The sequence below is a fragment of the Hyperolius riggenbachi genome, chromosome 7 (assembly GCF_040937935.1).
Source record: "Hyperolius riggenbachi isolate aHypRig1 chromosome 7, aHypRig1.pri, whole genome shotgun sequence".
Taxonomy (NCBI): Eukaryota; Metazoa; Chordata; class Amphibia; order Anura; family Hyperoliidae; genus Hyperolius; species Hyperolius riggenbachi.
In genome coordinates this window covers 257201898-257220541 of record NC_090652.1, presented here as the reverse complement: position 1 = coordinate 257220541, position 18644 = coordinate 257201898, and the positions used below count along the sequence as shown (strand labels likewise).

Here is an 18644-nt window from a genome sequence, read left to right as displayed (position 1 = left end):
GATAGATCATAACCGCAAACTCCGCCAATGCCAGAAATAAAACAGTGGCAATTGACAGCCCTTAGTCGCACTTTCATTCATGATTGCAAATTTATAAAGTATGGCTAGTTGTAATCATTACCACCTGTGCCACCAATGGCAGCTGTAGGATTGCTCCAGCGAAGCCTTTTGGACCAGGAGTTGGTTGTGGTTGTTAAATCTGCAACCCCTGTTCCTCGGCCACTCCTAACAGTTGCTCTAGAGAAGTCCTCCCATAGGAAGCCAGAGGAGAGACTAGGAATGGAGTGGGGTAGCAGATGACGAGTGATGGTGGAGGTGGAAGAACAGACACAGCTCATCATAGTCTATAGATCGACTCCAGTACTTGAGGACCATAGCCATACCCGTGTTTAGGATGGACTGAGAAATGTGTTCTACTTGATGAACCACACCTTTCCTGATTCAGTCCAATCAATTAATTTGAGCTGTGTCAAAAATGTGAGAGGACCTCGGCCCTTGAGGACTGGAGTTCGAAATCCTTCATAGGCATTAGAGTTGTTTAAATACTGGAACACTGAAGAGGAGGATGTGGCAGAGTTCTAGAGAATAGGAGCAGTTTCAGGGAAGTCTTGAGAAAAGTGGCGTTAATGAGTGAGGAGGAGAATAGGAGATTACTAGGTCAGAATAGAAGCAGAAATTTGAAAGCAATTTGGCTGAGCAGATATTAAGAACCTTGGTCACAAGTGGCAAACTCTACAATTATAAACCTTATCTGACTGTCATCTGGGCTTAGCAGAACTTGCTCACATAGAAAAAGACTACTGTACTTTAGAGCCGCACTGTAGTCTCACAATGACAGGAATACTCACTGAGGTCTATTCTCTCTGGATCCCAGTCATAGTCCAGGGCCTGTATGTGTTGCTGCTCATCAATATAATCCGAGTATTGCTCAGAAGAAAGGTTATATCTTCTTATTCGCACATTGTCCGGCAAAAGCAGCAAGGGAGAATTACCTGGGGTAGTAAACAATCAATGTTTCACAAAACATAACCAAACATAAATGTCCACTCTAAATAAACAACATTACACTACAACATATGCGCGTTAACACTAAAATACATTGGATGAAAAATTCAGACCTGCAGAGAATAAAGTTTTACTTTATTTGGCTGTTAAAAGGTTAAACAGTCATTCTGTCTCGCATGTTACTTCTATACATTGTTTGTATTTACTGGTTGCTATTCGAATTTGCCTTGTTCAATAGAGTTTTCATGAAGAACAAATTCTAAAACCAAGCGCAAGGGGCGATAGCCTGTTAATCAGCTGCGCGTTGGTAGGGGAATCCCTCGTACCCCTAAGAATAAAGCGCAATATAAAAAGTTTACCAATTACTCTAATTTTATTCAAAAACCACACTATGTCATATTGAACTTCACAAAGGATTCCAATTCCCCAGAAATTCCACTCATCCACTCATTCATCCACACTCCACATATACAACCAACTTGAAGGGCCCTTCAGTGTCTCACAAAAAAACGTTTTGCATAAAAAATATAAAATATATATCGAAAAAATTATAAAAACTATGATAAAAAGCAATAGATAGGGGGTCCTCTTGGTTTTCATAAGAAGGACTATAGCAGTATTCTCATATAGTTGTGCTATTCCTTTATCTCTGCAATGGTATTATAGTCCACGTTATCCACCATCAAGAGTAGTAACTCACGTGTCCTTGTGTCCACCAGACTAGATACACCAGAGAGGGTCTTTACCCCAAATAGAGGCAAACTCTCTTCTCTTGGCTGCCCCGTTCACTTACACCACACTATACTCTGTGTGTGGTATCGCGGCAATGCTCCAGCCAGGCGGAAGTATAGTGAGCGATCCGCTGTTTCTGCCGAGCGGATGTGACGTAGGCAGCACGAATGAGCCGGCGGGTGGAAGCGCTCGGAGCATTGCCGCGATACCACACACGGAGTATAGTGTGGTGTAAGTGAACAGGGCAGCCAAGAGAAGAGAGTTTGGCTCTATTTGGGGTAAAGACCCTATGCTTTTCATCATAGTTTTTATAATTTTTTCGATATATATTTTATATTTTTTATGCAAAACGTTTTTTTGTGAAGGGCCCTTCAAGTTGGTTGTATATGTGGAGTGTGGATGAATGAGTGGATGAGTGAAATTTCTGGGGAATTTGAATCCTTTGTGAAGTTCGATATGACACAGTGCGGTTTTTGAATAAAATTAGAGTAATTTGAGCGCGTGTTGGAAAACTTTTTATACTGCTCAATAGAGTTTTAGTATATGGATGCAATTTTAAGCTAATCTTACACAGATCTGGCATGAAGTTTTTTTTTTTTTAATTGTCATCTCTTTAGATGCCTCCTTAGTTCATAAGTCTGTATCATTTCATTTTTAGCTTAGTAGAATGTACATAGTTCCTACCGATAGCAGCGCATTGCTTCCCTTCCTGATCCCCCACCGGGCGGAATCCTTCTGCACAGAAACACTCATAGCTTCCCTTGGAGTTTTTGCAGTCTTGAGGACACATTCCGAAGATCTCACACTCATTCATATCTAGAGAGAAGGACAAGAGGATTCACTACATAATACCTACAAGAGTTGTCTCTAACACATCTACAATAAGACTATTGATTCTCATCTGTAACAGTCAGTTAAACTGGAACTCCAAAGAGAAACATATCTAACCTAAGACTTAGTGAGCCACCACAACTTCCCAACTGATGACCGTTTAACGAGACAGTCCATTTTCAATAAAAAAAAGGATGTTGTACACTTGCTGCACAAGTCTTTTTTTTTACTTGTAATTTAATTAAAGAAATGTCTTTATATTACAATGTGCAGCCAACAAATTTCCAGTAATCTAACTCCTACCATACTTGGAAATAGGAATTGTGACTTTCTCCAATGTAAATTCTCATCAGGCAAAATTGAGGCAGAAGCACGGTGTGTCTGATTTCTATATGTGGTCAGTTAATAAGTCTCCAATTGGCTGGTGGCAATCATGTGATCCTGTCTCAGTATTCCCATTTCCATAAGGTCAAACAGGAAGACCTGATCATGTGATTGTATTCAGTCAGTCTGCATACACATTGACCAGGTCTCCTCTAAGAGAATTAATGTAGAAGAAACTGACCATCTTTACTAGAAACAGAGGTTTTCTTAATTCAGGTATTGATCAGTCATGGAAAGGGGCATGACGGGCAGAGGTATGCATGGATACAGAATCTCCACTCATCCCTGTTCAATTGAATCAGTTTTCATCCTTAAAGGGGAACTGAAGTAAGAGGTATACGGAGGCTGCCATGTTTATTTCCTTTTAATCAATACCAGTTGCCTGGCAGCCCTTCTGGTCTATTTCTCTGCAGTAGTATCTGAATAACACCAGAAACAAGCATGCAGCTAGTCTTGTCAGTTCTGACTTTAAAGTCTGAAACACCTGATCTGCTGCATGCTTGTTCAGGGGCTATGGCTAATAGTATTAGAGGCAGAGGATCAGCAGGGCTGACAGGCAACTGGTATTGCTTAAAAGGAAATAAACATTGCAGCCTCCATATACCTCTCTCTTCAGTTGTCCTCTATGCATACAGACGGTAGGATGATTCAAAATGAGTGGAATATGGAGTAGGACCTTTGGCCTGCTACAATCCCTTTTCCACATCAACATTAAAAAGGCGGATAGCACTTTTCTATGGCAAAATTCAATGTCTATCAGAGGACCAGAATAAAAATAAACTAGCCACTTTTCTATTTCTGTCAACAAAAATGATGATATCAAAGAATTGAAAGAAAGCTCCCTCAAATTTACTCGAGGTTAAGGTCCGCATGTCCGATTTTGTGATCAACGAGAAACTTACTAGCGCACTACGAGACACACACAAAAATGTATGCGTATTCGGCAGCCTTGGATACAGCTTGAAGACCTCAGTTTAGACACCACAACCCTACACACGTTCTGAACTTCGTTCTCCCAGGACTACCTACCCCTTTGGACTCCTTCTCTTCTTTCGTTCTTCTCTTGATTTACTCCCCACCCCCACACACTTCCTCTTACTTCTAATGCCCTCCCTCTAGGGCATCTGCAAAAACTGCGTTGCAACGGACGTGCCATGCATTGTATGGCCACCTGCATTTCCTGATGCGCTCAAGTGGGGTAGGGGGCCTAAGGTGCTGAATCGCAACACATGTATGGAAACATCAGACTATGCACTTCTGACGTTCATTCAGATTGTGTTGTGTTGTGTTACCGAAAACGCAGCCAAAAAAATTACACAAAATGGGTAAGGGGCCTCGGCGTTTAGCTTGTTCACATATTTTCATGACTGCACAGTATAGTAAATAAAATCTAAAAACAACTAATGTCCATAAAAACAGACTATTTGACTAAGATACTATTCAGACAGATAGTAGTCACTAATAGTAATACTGTATCTTGACAAAGAGGAAAAGAAAAGAGCATTCTGACAAAGAGGCTACATAACCAATACTGTTTAGTGATGCCAGCCATTTTTAGGGCACTTCTTTTTCTCTCTTTTGTTTCTTTAATACTCTCAGTATTCATGTGATTGGAAAGCTGCGCTCTTACCAGGAACGTAACTATAAATAAGCACCCCCCCCCCCCAAGGAAAACTTTGAGGGGGCCCCCAATGTTCACAACCTATACTTTGTAACCCCCACAGCCTGGGGGCCCATCTTGGAAAGGTCATAAAACAAGTGTTGAGATCAGAATCTTCACACCCATAACAAGTGTAGCCACAAAACTCCTAATCTGAAGGATGGACCCCTTTATCAGAGGGAGTGAAGTAGTAGTTGGGGCCCCCCTACAGCTCTGGGCCCCCCCTGCAGTCACAGGGGCTGCTCCTCTGTAGTCACGCCCCTGGCTCTCAGTCTACCTCACATATGGTGTTCCCCCTTTTCTTGTCCAAATTATCAGTGCAGAAAAATGGTCAATTCAGACTTACCATCACAGGAATTCCTGTCGGTCTCACTAGCTTTATATCCCGGCCGGCAGGAGCAGATAAATCCGCCTTCAGTGAGGTTGGTGCAGTTGTGTTCACAGATATTCTCTCCGCAGTGTCGCCCGGTACCTTTGTCTAATGGAACAGATCACAAAAACAATGTACATCCAGCTGAGGCCTGAATTCACCAATGGGCTGGTTACTTAAGAAACTGAGGCATACAGCCAAACCCCCAGCTCCCCCGCCGGCCCCCAAATTTTGTTTAACACATTTTCTACAAAATCAAGATTTGGCCATCTAAAGAAAGGTTTTTTCACTTTTTCTATACAACTTATCATTTTACCAAATAGACGTGACAATGGATTGATTTGGTTGTATCATGTATGACCACCTTTATAGATCTGCAGTAATATGTTTGACAGGGGCAAAGTAGATATAAAAATATATGCCTGGCCAGCTAAAGGTATGTTTCCTTAGGGCCTGAGCCCACTGCTGCGTTTTTAAAAACGCATAGAAACGCATGTGTTTTTCAAGCGTTTTTGAAATGCGTTTTAAGCCGTTTTAATGCGTTAAAATGCTTCAAACGCGTTTCAAAAACGCTTCATAAACGCTTGTGTTTCTATGCGTTTTTAAAAACACAGCAGTGGGCTTAGGCCCTACAAGATAAAAAAAAGTCTGTGATAGCGCACTGAAATTGTACTGGTACTTAACGTAGTGTGCATTGTGCAATCACTGCAACCCGTATTACCTAGGTACAACACATGTTTCTAGTGTACCACACACTACATAAGTAGGTCATTCGGGTTGCGATAAGTGCGCAGCATGTGCTATGTAACTGTCATACGTACTGGTATATTGTCATGTGTGGACTGCTGTTACGTTACACCCCTCACTGTGAACAAGCCCTAACAACTGCAGGCCATTACTGGACTAGTCAGTACTAATTTTGTTGTGTGTCTAAAGCTAAGAACTAAAATAATCACCAAACAGTATCATAGACCACCTATTTGGGAGCAGGAAATTCAGGCGCCAAAAGAGCTGAAGAAATTTGGGTGCCACTATATGAATACCATATATAGCAGGAAATTTTGGGGCCATGGCTGGTTTGCTATAAATATTTAGGTTTGTTGCTACAAACAATATTTAGATGGGGTTTTTTTTGGGGGGGGAGGTGTTGAGATCAGGTGTCCGTAGGGGGGGTTTAGGTTAGGTGTGAGTGTGTGGGGAGGTCAGAGGTTAGGCATGGGGAGGATGTTTTAAGGTTAGGTAATGGGGGGATAAGGTATGCTAGGCATAAGTAGGTAGGATAAGGTAAGCATCGGCAAGGGGGTTGGTTAGGCTTAGGCATCAGAAGGGGGTGGTTAGGATTAGGTTAGGGTTAAGCATCATTGGGGGGAGGTTAGGGTTGTGCATAGGTAGAGGGAGGGATCTATGAGAGAATAGGGTTAGTTTTGGCTGCAGTAAAATATCTGTATCATTTACCATAATTTATTGTAATTTGAACTTCATGCTAGTAAAATATCGGTAAATTTACTGTTATTTTACTACCCGATATTGCAGGCACCCAAATTTCTGTGAGCCCTTTTTGCATGTACGCCTTGTTATGCAGTTAACAGCAGTGCAAGTTATTTCTGCTCCAACCAGCGAATCAGGTGCACTTAAGAAAAAAAAAGACTGAATGAAAAAGATTGCTTGCTTACAGAGAGCACATTCTGCTGTGCTCTGCATTTCACCTCCTTTCCTAAATCAAGGCCCTGGGTTTGTGTTATAAAGAATACATTGCTTTCTTTTTGAGCAGGTCTCATATGCTTACTGCAGCCGATTTCATCCGAGCTGTCCCCGCAGTCATCATAGTTGTCACAGGCATAGTGATGAGGGATGCAGTGGGAGTTGCCACATTTGTATTCTTCCTCTGTACATGGTCTGGGAGTGGGAGGTCTACCTAGAAACACACACAGAATATCATCACAACTTTTCAAGCATTCAGCTCTCATCTCTGTCAAGCGTTTATTTTTATTTTTTTGTAGCAATTTATTCGGTGAATGACACTTAGGCAATGAAATAAGTGCAATATAAATAAATAAACAAAAAGGTAGGCAAAAAGAATGGTAAAGCAGCAAAGTCACGCCCTATTATGCCAAGAAAAAAACATACACATATACAGTATAAGTAGATAACTCTACCCACCACATGATGTCATGTCGCAATGCTCATTGTCCCTCCGTTGCCCCCTTGACACCTTCCCCACCCCCCTCCCACCGCATAGCAACACAGCAAGTTGTCATCTACACAGCATGTGTGCAGCCCAGCGATGATGCCCAAGGGGATCAGGTCCTGATCCGATGGGCGACATCCATCAAAGTTGTATTCACCTTTACAGTAAATAAATGTACACAGATAGCATCCCGAACCACAGTGCACAAAACACTTACATTGTTCTGGGGTTTCATCACTTCCATCACCGCAATCATCCACTGTATTGCAAATCTCGTGTCTGTAGATGCAGCGGTTGTTCTGGCATCGGAATCGGAATGGGGGCTCGCACGGGATGTCCACTGTGTGAAACAAGCAACAGGTCAGCATTCATGTTCTGTTCAGCTAGAGGACATCGTGTCAAGTCCCGACTCCCTACTTACAGCAGAGGTTGAGCTCTTCATCAGAATCGTCTCCACAGTCATTGTCACCATCACATTTCCAGTAGGGCAGGATGCAGATGTGATTCTTACACTCAAACATAGATGGTGGGCAGTACGTCCCATTCGGATAGCGTGTCGCTAGAAGTAAAACAGAATAAAGCTGTAAAAGCTTGAACTAGCATAATGATGTATACAATACAAAAATAAACTCAAAGTAGACTGTCAGTGTACAGCAAGTGCTCTCAGCCTGGCATCCTCAGAGCGTGCCAAGAGTGATGCCGCCTTTATTTGCATGCATGAAGAGTCACAGCGTGACAAGGAAAGAGGAGAGGGGCCATAGAAGTCCTCTGTAAGTAGTGGGTGGCAGTGGAGAGTAACAGTAAGAGCTATGAACCACTGTTAACCATGCTTTACTTCCAAAAGTGCTAGGCTAATGAAAATCAATTGCCGCAAACCCACAGGAGCAAATGCAATTAGGGAAATTGCAGTTGTGGGTCTTGCAGCATTTCAGTAGTGATTGTAGTCCGATACAAAGTATAGGAGTGCTGCAAATCGTTGTGGGGATTTTGTGTTGTGTTTTGAATAAAGTTTCACCTACATGGGTCTATGCGCTGGCTTTCAGCACGTAGCCCCACCCCTTTGCACAGAAGCAAGGACATTATGTTAAAGGAGGCAGAAGATACTTCTGAACCAGCGCAAGGACCTGGCATGTAGGTAAAACTTTATTCAAAATGCAGAACGCAAATCACAAGTGCTGTACATTCTGGTTAATTGTGCTGCAAAATGCGACCAAAAACGCTGCACAATGTCCTTGCACTTATGGAAACTCAAGTGCTGCTCCCAGTGGGTGCCCAGCCTTAGGTTGCTCAGCTGCAGCCTTTACTGTTACTTAGGGAAGGTGAGGGATGGGAGTTATTCTTTTAAAGCAAATAGATCACTTGCACTTCATATTTGCCTGTATAAAAGACTTTCAAATCACATTGTTATCATCTGTTGGCATTTATATGGTGCTGGCATCTTGGCCAGGACTTGTTTTGATCTTTTCAGATAAGCTACCATTGCTGGCAAAGAAAGGATTGGCAGCGCTCCTAATCAGGCTGCAACTGAAATGAAACCAACAGAAGCGTGCAGCGCTCCCCAGGGACTCAAATACACCCCTTGAATACAAATCAGATGCATAAGTATGCACTAAACATGGATGTGCATTGCTGGCAGCCTGAATATATTATTATATTTATACTGAGTAAATATACTGAGTATATATTTGTAAGCAGGGCCAGATTTACCATAAGGCACTGTAGGCACATGCCTACAGGCGCTTGAGGATGGAAAGGCGGCTCACTCCCCTTCCCAAGTGCCTCCCTCCCTCCTTCCACATGCAGAGTTCCAAGTGGAGTGTAAATGAGAGGTTAGGTTACTCACCCGGGTCTCTGCATCCCACTGACCAGATTTCCCTTCAGTCGAGGGCACCTCTAGCATTGGGACAACTTTAGATGCTTAATACCAATGATAGCTCTGGCTACTTAATACTAAAGGGCACCTGTGGCTACCTATCATGGGAAAGGGAACTTAGGGAGAAGTGACAGCTGTACCAGCCAGCACACTTGCAGTGCAGTTTGGCGGGTGTTTGTAAGTTCATGGTGGGAAAAGTCTAGGGTACCAGGACATCTGTGCCTATAGGCTCCTGTGATGTAAATCTGGGCCTGTTTGTAAGCATAATCCACTGAAGTCAGTTGAATACTTCAGAACACCAAACACATCCACCACAATAATACTAGCACTCACGACAGGCATCTTCATCTGAAAAGTCCAGACAGTCTGCTGTTCCGTCACATCGGAAGCGTTCTGCGACGCAGTGCCCGCTCCTGCACTGGAAGTAGCCAGGGTGACAGGTCCTCATCTCTAAAATAGGAAACGACAGTGACATATGACAGCTGAATAGCTATTGATTAATGTCCTATGTAAAACAATCTGTTTCCTAAACAACAGGGGCGTAACAATAGACCCTGCAAGAGATACATCCGCAGGGGGGCACAGAAGCCACAGAGGGCCTGTCCTGAGAGACTGACGAGGGCAAGGAGAGAAAAAAACTTTCTGCTCTATGTACAATTGTTCTAATGACTGCATCTGCTCAGCCACTGATACGGAATCACAAGAAGTTTTGCAGACAAAGATTTGTAGACTGTCCCTATTCAGTGTTCAGCAGGTTCTTGTGTACAACACTGCTCTACCCCCAGCCTCTCAACCCCTCCCCAAGTGCTGTGTCCTGGGGGGGTTGGCGGGAGGGGGCCCCATCCAAAGTTTCTCAGGGGGGCCCAGTGATTTCTAGTTACACCTAGTGTTGGGCGAACAGTGTTCGCCACTGTTCGGGTTCTGCAGAACATCACCCTGTTCGGGTGATGTTCGAGTTCGGCCGAACACCTGACGGTGCTCGGCCAAACCGTTCGGCCATATGGCCGAACTAAGAGCGCATGGCCGAACGTTCCCCGAACGTTCGGCTAGCGCTGTGATTGGCCGAACGGGTCACGTGGTTCGGACCCGAACGCGCTCTGATTGGCCGAACTGTCACGTGGTTCGGGTAAATAAATACCCGAACCACGTCATATCTCCGCCATTTGTCTGTGGGTTTAGCTTTGGGTAGGCAGGCAGGGTAGTTCGCGCTCCAGCCACGCTAGCCAGGGTCCCCCCCAGTCATTGTGTGTCGCTGCTGGGAACAGTAGTACACCGCTCGTTCAGCCACACTATATAGCATTCTGTGTACTGTTCTGTGTCTGCTGGGAACAGTAGTACACCGCTCGTTCAGCCACACTATATAGCATTCTGTGTACTGTTCTGTGTCTGCTGGGAACAGTAGTACACCGCTCGTTCAGCCACACTATATAGCATTCTGTGTACTGTTCTGTGTCTGCTGGGAACAGTAGTACACCGCTCGTTCAGCCACACTATATAGCATTCTGTGTACTGTTCTGTGTCTGCTGGGAACAGTAGTACACCGCTCGTTCAGCCACACTATATAGCATTCTGTGTACTGTTCTGTGTCTGCTGGGAACAGTAGTACACCGCTCGTTCAGCCACACTATATAGCATTCTGTGTACTGTTCTGTGTCTGCTGGGAACAGTGGTACACCGCTCGTTCAGCCACACTATATAGCATTCTGTGTACTGTTCTGTGTCTGCTGGGAACAGTGGTACACCGCTCGTTCAGCCACACTATATAGCATTCTGTGTACTGTTCTGTGTCTGCTGGGAACAGTAGTACACCGCTCGTTCAGCCAGACTATATACCATTGTTTACTGACACTATATAGCAGACTATATAGCATTGTGTGTACACCGCTCAGCCAGACTATATACCATTGTTTACTGACACTCTGTGTACACCGCTCAGCCAGACTATATACCATTGTTTACTGCCACTCTGATTCTGCTGGGAACAGTAGTACACCGCTCGCTCAGCCAGACTATATACCATTGTTTACTGACACTATATAGCAGACTATATAGCATTGTGTGTACACCGCTCAGCCAGACTATATACCATTGTTTACTGACACTCTGTGTACACCGCTCAGCCAGACTATATACCATTGTTTACTGCCACTCTGATTCTGCTGGGAACAGTAGTACACCGCTCGCTCAGCCAGACTATATACCATTGTTTACTGACACTATATAGCAGACTATATAGCATTGTGTGTACACCGCTCAGCCAGACTATATACCATTGTTTACTGACACTCTGTGTACACCGCTCAGCCAGACTATATACCATTGTTTACTGCCACTCTGATTCTGCTGGGAACAGTAGTACACCGCTCGCTCAGCCAGACTATATACCATTGTTTACTGACACTATATAGCAGACTATATAGCATTGTGTGTACACCGCTCAGCCAGACTATATACCATTGTTTACTGACACTCTGTGTACACCGCTCAGCCAGACTATATACCATTGTTTACTGCCACTCTGATTCTGCTGGGAACAGTAGTACACCGCTCGCTCAGCCAGACTATATACCATTGTTTACTGACACTCTGTGTACACCGCTCAGCCAGACTATATACCATTGTTTACTGCCACTCTGATTCTGCTGGGAACAGTAGTACACCGCTCGCTCAGCCAGACTATATAGCATTGTGTTTACTGCCACTCTGTGTACACCGCTCAGCCACACTATATAGCATTGCGTACTCTGCCAGTCAGTGTGTATATTGCTGGGATCAGTAATACTCCACTCACCGTCAACCACTATATGAGCTCAACATGAGTTCCCCAGAGACCTCCGCTGTGAGCAGCACTCCCAACAACAGCAACAGCCAACGCCCCACGCAAGCTATAACATCCACCCCAGCAGCCAGTGGTCAGCAGCAGCCCTCCCCGGAGGAGAACGTTGTGTCCATCAGTCCGTCGCCAGAGCGATTAATGAGGGCTGCCATTGAGGAGATGATGGGGCCTGATGTGGAGGAGGAGGTCTGGCTCAGGCCAGCATCCCAAGTTAATGTTGAGGACGATGAGGGGTCTGTGTCTGGGGATGTTGGGGTGGCAGAGGTGGTGGGTGGGTCAGACTCAGGAGAAGAGTTGTATGATGAGGATGATGATCGGGACCATCTGTATGTGCCTCAGAGTCCGACCCCGGAAAACATGTTGTATCGTGTGTTTAGGTACTAAAATCTGCGATCCCTCCCAGTAGTGTTGGGCGAACAGTGTTTGCCACTGTTCGGGTTCTGCAGAACATCACCCTGTTCGGGGTGACTATATAGCAGACTATATAGCATTGTGTTTAATGCCACTCTGTGTACACGGCTCAGCCACACTATATAGCATTGTGTTTACTTCCACTCTGTGTCTGCTGGGAACAGTAGTACACCGCTCACCCGCCACTGTATAGCATTGTGCTCTGTGTCACTGCTGACAATAGTGGTACACCGCTCACCCACCACTGTATAGCATTTCTGTACTGCCACTGTACTGCTGCCAGTCAGCGTGTACTTTAAGGATAAGTGAAATGAGGAAGAAATCCGGTGAAAGAGGGAGGGGCAAGGGAAGAGGTGTTTCCCCTGACGGTTCACGTACAGGCCACAGGGGAGCACCCAAGAAAACCCACTCAATACTGCCCATGTTGTCCAGGACAACAACCCTCACAGATCCAAAAGAACAGGACCAGATAATTACTTGGATGACCTCTCAAGCGTCCAGCAGTGGGTTAAGCAGCACCAGCACATCACGCACGAGGTCCGAGTCCTCAGCCAGTTAAAGTCTGGGCTTTCTTTGAAGACTGCACTGAGGATGTTACCATGGCGATTTGCAAGGTGTGCAAGACCCGCCTGAGCAGGGGGAAAAGTATTAACAACCTCTCCACCACCAGCATGAGCCGCCACATTCTATCCAAACATCCCACTCTGTGGGCAAACGCGGCAGGACAGGGTACCACCGTACCACCAGCAACACTGCCTCCCTTGGGTTCACCAGACTCACCACCAGACCCGCCTCAGCAGCAGCAGTAGCCCAGCCATTGCGTGGTTCACAACATTCACAAACATCAGACGATGCTGACACTGTCACTTTCCGGACTAGTGCTCTTGAGGTCTCCCAGTGTTCATCAAACACAACAACCAACAGCCCTTCGGTGTGCAGCGCTACGGTTGAGTTGTCTGTCTCTGAGATGTTTGAGCACAAGAGGAAATTGCCAGCAAATGACCCCCGGGCCGTGGCAGTAACAGCCAGCCAGCATAGCCAAGCTTCTGGCCTGCGAAATGCTGCCATATCGAGTGGTGGAGACAAACAGCTTCAAGGGCATGATGTCAGTGGCCATCCCACGTTACGTGGTTCCCAGCCGCTACCACTTTGCGCGCTCTGCAGTGCCTGAGTTGCATGAGCACGTGGTCAGCTAAATAACCCGAAGCTTGAAGAATGCCGTTGCCTGCAAGGTTCACCTCACCACTGACACCTGGACGAGTGCGTTCGGCCAGGGTCGATACATCTCCCTTACCGCGCACTGGGTGAACCTTGTGGAGCCTGGCAGCGATTCCTCACCTGCTACGGCGCGGGTGTTGCCCACGCCGCAAACAGCTGCACCGCCGTCCCTCCCACTGGATAATAACAGCAGCACCTACCTCTCTGACTCCTTCTCCTCCAACGCATCTCAAAGCTGTACCTCATCCGGAAACGCTAACCCAGCACCAGCAGCAGTAGGATCGTGGAAGCAGTGCAGCACAGCTGTTGGCATGCGTCAGCAAGCGTTGCTGAAGCTGATCTGCCTTGGGGATAAGCAGCACACAGGGGAGGAAATTTGGAGGGGAATAAAGGAACAGACGGATTTGTGGCTGGCACCGCTGGACCTGAAACCGGGCATGAAGCTAGACACCTGGCACGAACTGGCAATGTACGCAATAGAGGTGCTGGCTTGCCCGGCAGCCAGCGTTATGTCGGAACGCTGTTTCAGTGCTGCCGGAGGCATCATCACAGATCGGCGTATCCGCCTCTCCACAGAAAATGCAGACCGTCTGACTCAAATTAAAATGAATCAATCCTGGATTGGAAACGACTACGCAACACTCCTGGACCCCAACCAAGTAACGTGACCGATGAACATCTGGGATGGTTTAGCGTTTCCGGTCCCTGTTTATTGAACCTCTCATCTGTATTACATTTATGACTGCATGGCGGCAAAAAGCATTGCTGCTATATCCGCACGCTTTTTGTCCTCATGCAAGGCCTGGGTTGTTGTGTCTCACAAAGCGTGGCCTTCTCCTCCTGCGCCTCCTCCTGTTCCATCACGTGTGCTGCTGCTGCTGCTGCTGCTGCTGGGTTACCGTTGCCGGTCCCTGTTTATGGAACCTCTTATCTTTATTACATTTATGACTACATGGCGGTACAAAGCATGCTATCCGCACGCTTTTTGTCCTCATGCAAGGCCTGGGTTGTTGTGTCTCACAAAGCGTGGCCTTCTCCTCCTGCGCCTCCTCCTGTTCCATCACGTGTGCTGCTGCTGCTGCTGCTGGGTTACCGTTGCCGGTCCCTGTTTATGGAACCTCTTATCTTTATTACATTTATGACTACATGGCGGTACAAAGCATGCTATCCGCATGCTTTTTGTCCTCATGCAAGGCCTGGGTTGTTGTGTCTCACAAAGCGTGGCCTTCTCCTCCTGCGCCTCCTCCTGTTCCATCACGTGTGCTGCTGCTGCTGCTGCTGCTGCTGGGTTACCGTTGCCGGTCCCTGTTTATGGAACCTCTTATCTTTATTACATTTATGACTACATGGCGGTACAAAGCATGCTATCCGCACGCTTTTTGTCCTCATGCAAGGCCTGGGTTGTTGTGTCTCACAAAGCGTGGCCTTCTCCTCCTGCGCCTCCTCCTGTTCCATCACGTGTGCTGCTGCTGCTGCTGCTGCTGGGTTAGCGTTGCCGCGTGGTCCCTGTTTATTGAACCACTTATCTTTATTACATTTATGACTGCATGGTGGTACAAAGCATGCTATCCGCACGCTTCTTGTCCTCATGCAAGGCCTGGGTTGTTGTGTCTCAAAGCGTGGCCTTCTCCTCCTGCGCCACCCTCCTCCTGTTCCATCACGTGTGCTGCTGCTGGGTTAGCATTACCGGTCCCTTTTCCTGGAACCTCTTATATGTATTACATTTATGACTGCATGCCGACAAAAAGCATGTTACCTGTGCAAAGAAAACAGACATTTCCCGCATTTAAAAGACAGTTTTCCCTTTGAAACTTTAAAATCGATTTTCTCAAAAACTATAAGCTCTTTTTGCTAAATTTTTTTTTCCTCTTGTACCCACTCACAAGGTGCACATACCCTGTAAATTTGGGGTATGTAGCATGTAAGGAGGCTTTACAAACCACAAAAGTTCGGGTCCCCATTGACTTCCATTATGTTCGGAGTTCGGGTCGAACACCCGAACATCGCGGCCATGTTCGGCCTGTTCGGCCCGAACCCGAACATCTAGATGTTCGCCCAACACTAGTTACACCCCTGCATGTGTAATAGTTTTCTTAATACCAATGACAACAATATAATTCACAGATATTTCCAGACAGTTCTCTGTATTCCTTATTATTATGTGTGTTATAAATGCACCACACCATACAATATTGGTTGCTCAATCTTACCACTTTCATGTAGTATAAGAGCCTATCACAAACAACCCTTTCAAGGTATTTTCAATTGGTTGCCCCTCATACTACATAGTTTTGGTAAATCTATACAACCAAGATTGTATGGTGTGTGTTGAGCCAAAAATGCCTGTGTCTCATACGTTACATGAGGCATTTCTGAACTAGAATAGCTGTGTAAGAATAGGAAGCTATGGGTTATATACACACCGCAGTCTCTTTCATCAGAGTTATCTTCACAGTCGTTGTCATGGTCACAGAGCCAGCGACTGGGGATACAGTGCAGGTTGTCACATCGGAATTCACTTTCTGTGCACTCCCGGGGGCCTGCAAGGAGCATGAGAAACACATGGATACAAGTAGGGACACAGGCTCAGCTCTGCAGTCAGTCACTGCTGGGAAACAAACACTTCATCCTGCCTCCCAAGGCCACATTTATACTTTTTCTAAACCTAAGCTCACGTTCTTGTGCCACCCCTACTTCTCTACTCCTTTCACATGTATCAACCACCACCATGTGCAGCAGCCCCCTTCCCATTCCATGTGCAGCCCCTCCCATCTGTAACATCCATGCACAGCAGCCCTTCTATGTCATGTACAGTTTCTCTGGGCAGCAGCTTCCCCCCCACCTCCCCTTCCATGCATTGGTCTCCATTTGCAGCCTCCCTTTTTCATGGTTAGGTCAGCATGACCGCTAGGCAACTGGCATTGTTTAAAAGGGGATGAAGAAAGATGGCAGCCTTTGTATTTCAGTGCAGCATGCTCACTTGATTGCTGCAGGGCCTTGTTGGCGTACCTTAAAAAAAGGCGCCTGGTAAAAAGACTGCCGGAGATGACCGCTAGTAGAATATTGCTAAAATTACAGATATTCTACTACTAATTATTTGTAAACTTTACAGATATTTTACTATGACCTAGCCCTACTCTCACACATAACCCTCCCTCTGCTGAAGTCTAACCCTAAGACCCCCCTGGTGCTGCCTAACCCCAACAACCCCCACCACCACCACACACACACACACACCTGGTGGCGCCTAGATTTAAATGACACCACTCCCCCCACCCATGGTGCCTAGCCTTAACCCTCCCTCCATGGTTCTTGTCCTTATCCATCCCATCCCCCCCTCAACCTCCGTAGTAACCCCTAAGGACCCCCAACTCGCCTAACAATACAGATCCCCTCCTACTAACCCACCAATATTTTTGTCAAAAGCCGTGATTAGCGGCTATCAACAGTATAAATGGCCAAAAAGCATTTACAAGTGGCTATAGACAGTAAATAGCGGCTCTAAACGACTAACAGCCGCTATATTATTGGGCGCCTAATTTACCATTCATAGTGCTTGTGGTGGCTTTTAACATTGTTGTCTATGGCTGTGTCTTTTTTAACAGGGCGCCTTTTTACCTCCTGCACCTTAATGAGCCTCTCATTGACTCTAGTTTACATTCTTTTCCTATCTTTTTAAAATCGACTGTTAAAGGGAACCTTAACTGAGAGGGATATGGATGTTTCTTTTTAAACAATACCAGTTGCTTGGCAGCCCTGCTGATCTCTTTGGCTGCGGTAGTGGCTGAATCACACACCTGAAACAAGCATGCAACTTATCCAGTCTGTCTTCAGTCAGAGCACTTGATCTGCATGCTTGTTCAGGGGCTGTGGCTAAAAGCATTAGAGACACAGGATCAGCAGGAGAGTCAGGCAACTGGTATTATTTTAAAAGGAAAAAGCCATATCCTTCTCAGTTTAGGTTACCTTGAAAGAGACACTAAAGCGAAAACATTTTTTATGATATAATGATTTGTATGTGTAGTACAGCTAAGAAATAAAATATTAGGAGCAGAGACATAAGTCTAACATGTTTCCAGTACAGAAAGAGTTAAGAAACTCCAGTTGCTATCTATGCAAAAAAGCCACTGAGCTCCACGACTTTCAAAGTCGCAGAGAGCTCTGTCTTCTGAAGCTTATTATCTCAGCTGTCACTGTATTTTCTTTTTCTTTCCAGAGGACAGGTCAATAGTTCACTGGCCTGCTCTGTACAAACATTTAGAATGCTGAGTAGAATGCTGAGTAGTGTGTAAACGGCAAATATTAGAGAATGATGCAAAGTTATAAAAAAAAACTATATAACCGAAAATAACAATATGAGAATATTTTCTTTGGTACTAATGTTCTATTAATTATCCGTACTACACAACCAATTCATGATATCATAATTTTTTTTCACTTCAGTGTCTCTTTAAGATGACTGTATTAAAAATCAGTCCATGTATTACAAGATATCCCCGGACTCATTTTTAGCGCTGCATGTTTCTGCAAAGCTCCCAGACATTAACAGTGATTATCTTACTGCAGTTGCGTTCATCAGACTCATCTCCGCAGTCGTTGTAGCCGTCACATCTCCAGCGCAGGGGAATACAGCGATGATTGTCACAGCGAAAGTCTCCCCGTGGGTCACATGTTCTTTGTTCTGCAAATTCCAATCATTCACGTTTAGCATTTGCTGGCCCGGCCACCATAACGATTACCCAAGTATGTTGTTAATCTCTAAATGGTATAATTGTCATTGGCACACAGCCTGCCAAGTAAATATTGTCAGATCTGTCTGTAAGAGAAACCAATGATCCCTCCGTATGCTATATAAACCAATAACTCCGGATTACCAACTGAAACAATGCGTAAGCAGCAACCGGGACAGCATTGAAATACAGGCAGCGCAAAGTCTGTCATTTTATGTATTGAAATACATTGCTTTTTCATTTAGATATAATGAAATATGAAGAGACTTCGACATTGCTGTTAATAGTGCGTTTTTTTTTCTTCAAAACAATATAACTATAAAGACCAATGGCATACCCTGCTACATGATAAAATTCCTACTGACACACCACAACATTAAAGAGGAACTCCAGTGAAAATAATGTA

The 18644-nt window shown here is 45.3% G+C and overlaps 1 protein-coding gene across 3 annotated transcripts in view; it reads right to left on the bottom strand.

The window, feature by feature from the left end:
* The window catches only part of LRP2 (LDL receptor related protein 2), a 304101-nt gene that overhangs the window by 48315 nt on the left and 237142 nt on the right, over positions 1 to 18644 (bottom strand). For all 3 annotated transcript variants that reach the window (XM_068245578.1, XM_068245579.1, XM_068245580.1), the window contains 9 exons: positions 18070 to 18189; positions 15932 to 16048; positions 9377 to 9493; positions 7592 to 7729; positions 7388 to 7510; positions 6769 to 6897; positions 4959 to 5090; positions 2422 to 2553; positions 849 to 992 (listed from right to left, as the gene is read on the bottom strand). In XM_068245578.1, coding sequence (XP_068101679.1) covers positions 849 to 992; positions 2422 to 2553; positions 4959 to 5090; positions 6769 to 6897; positions 7388 to 7510; positions 7592 to 7729; positions 9377 to 9493; positions 15932 to 16048; positions 18070 to 18189 — 1152 coding nt within the window. The remainder of the gene's footprint in view (positions 1 to 848; positions 993 to 2421; positions 2554 to 4958; positions 5091 to 6768; positions 6898 to 7387; positions 7511 to 7591; positions 7730 to 9376; positions 9494 to 15931; positions 16049 to 18069; positions 18190 to 18644) is intronic.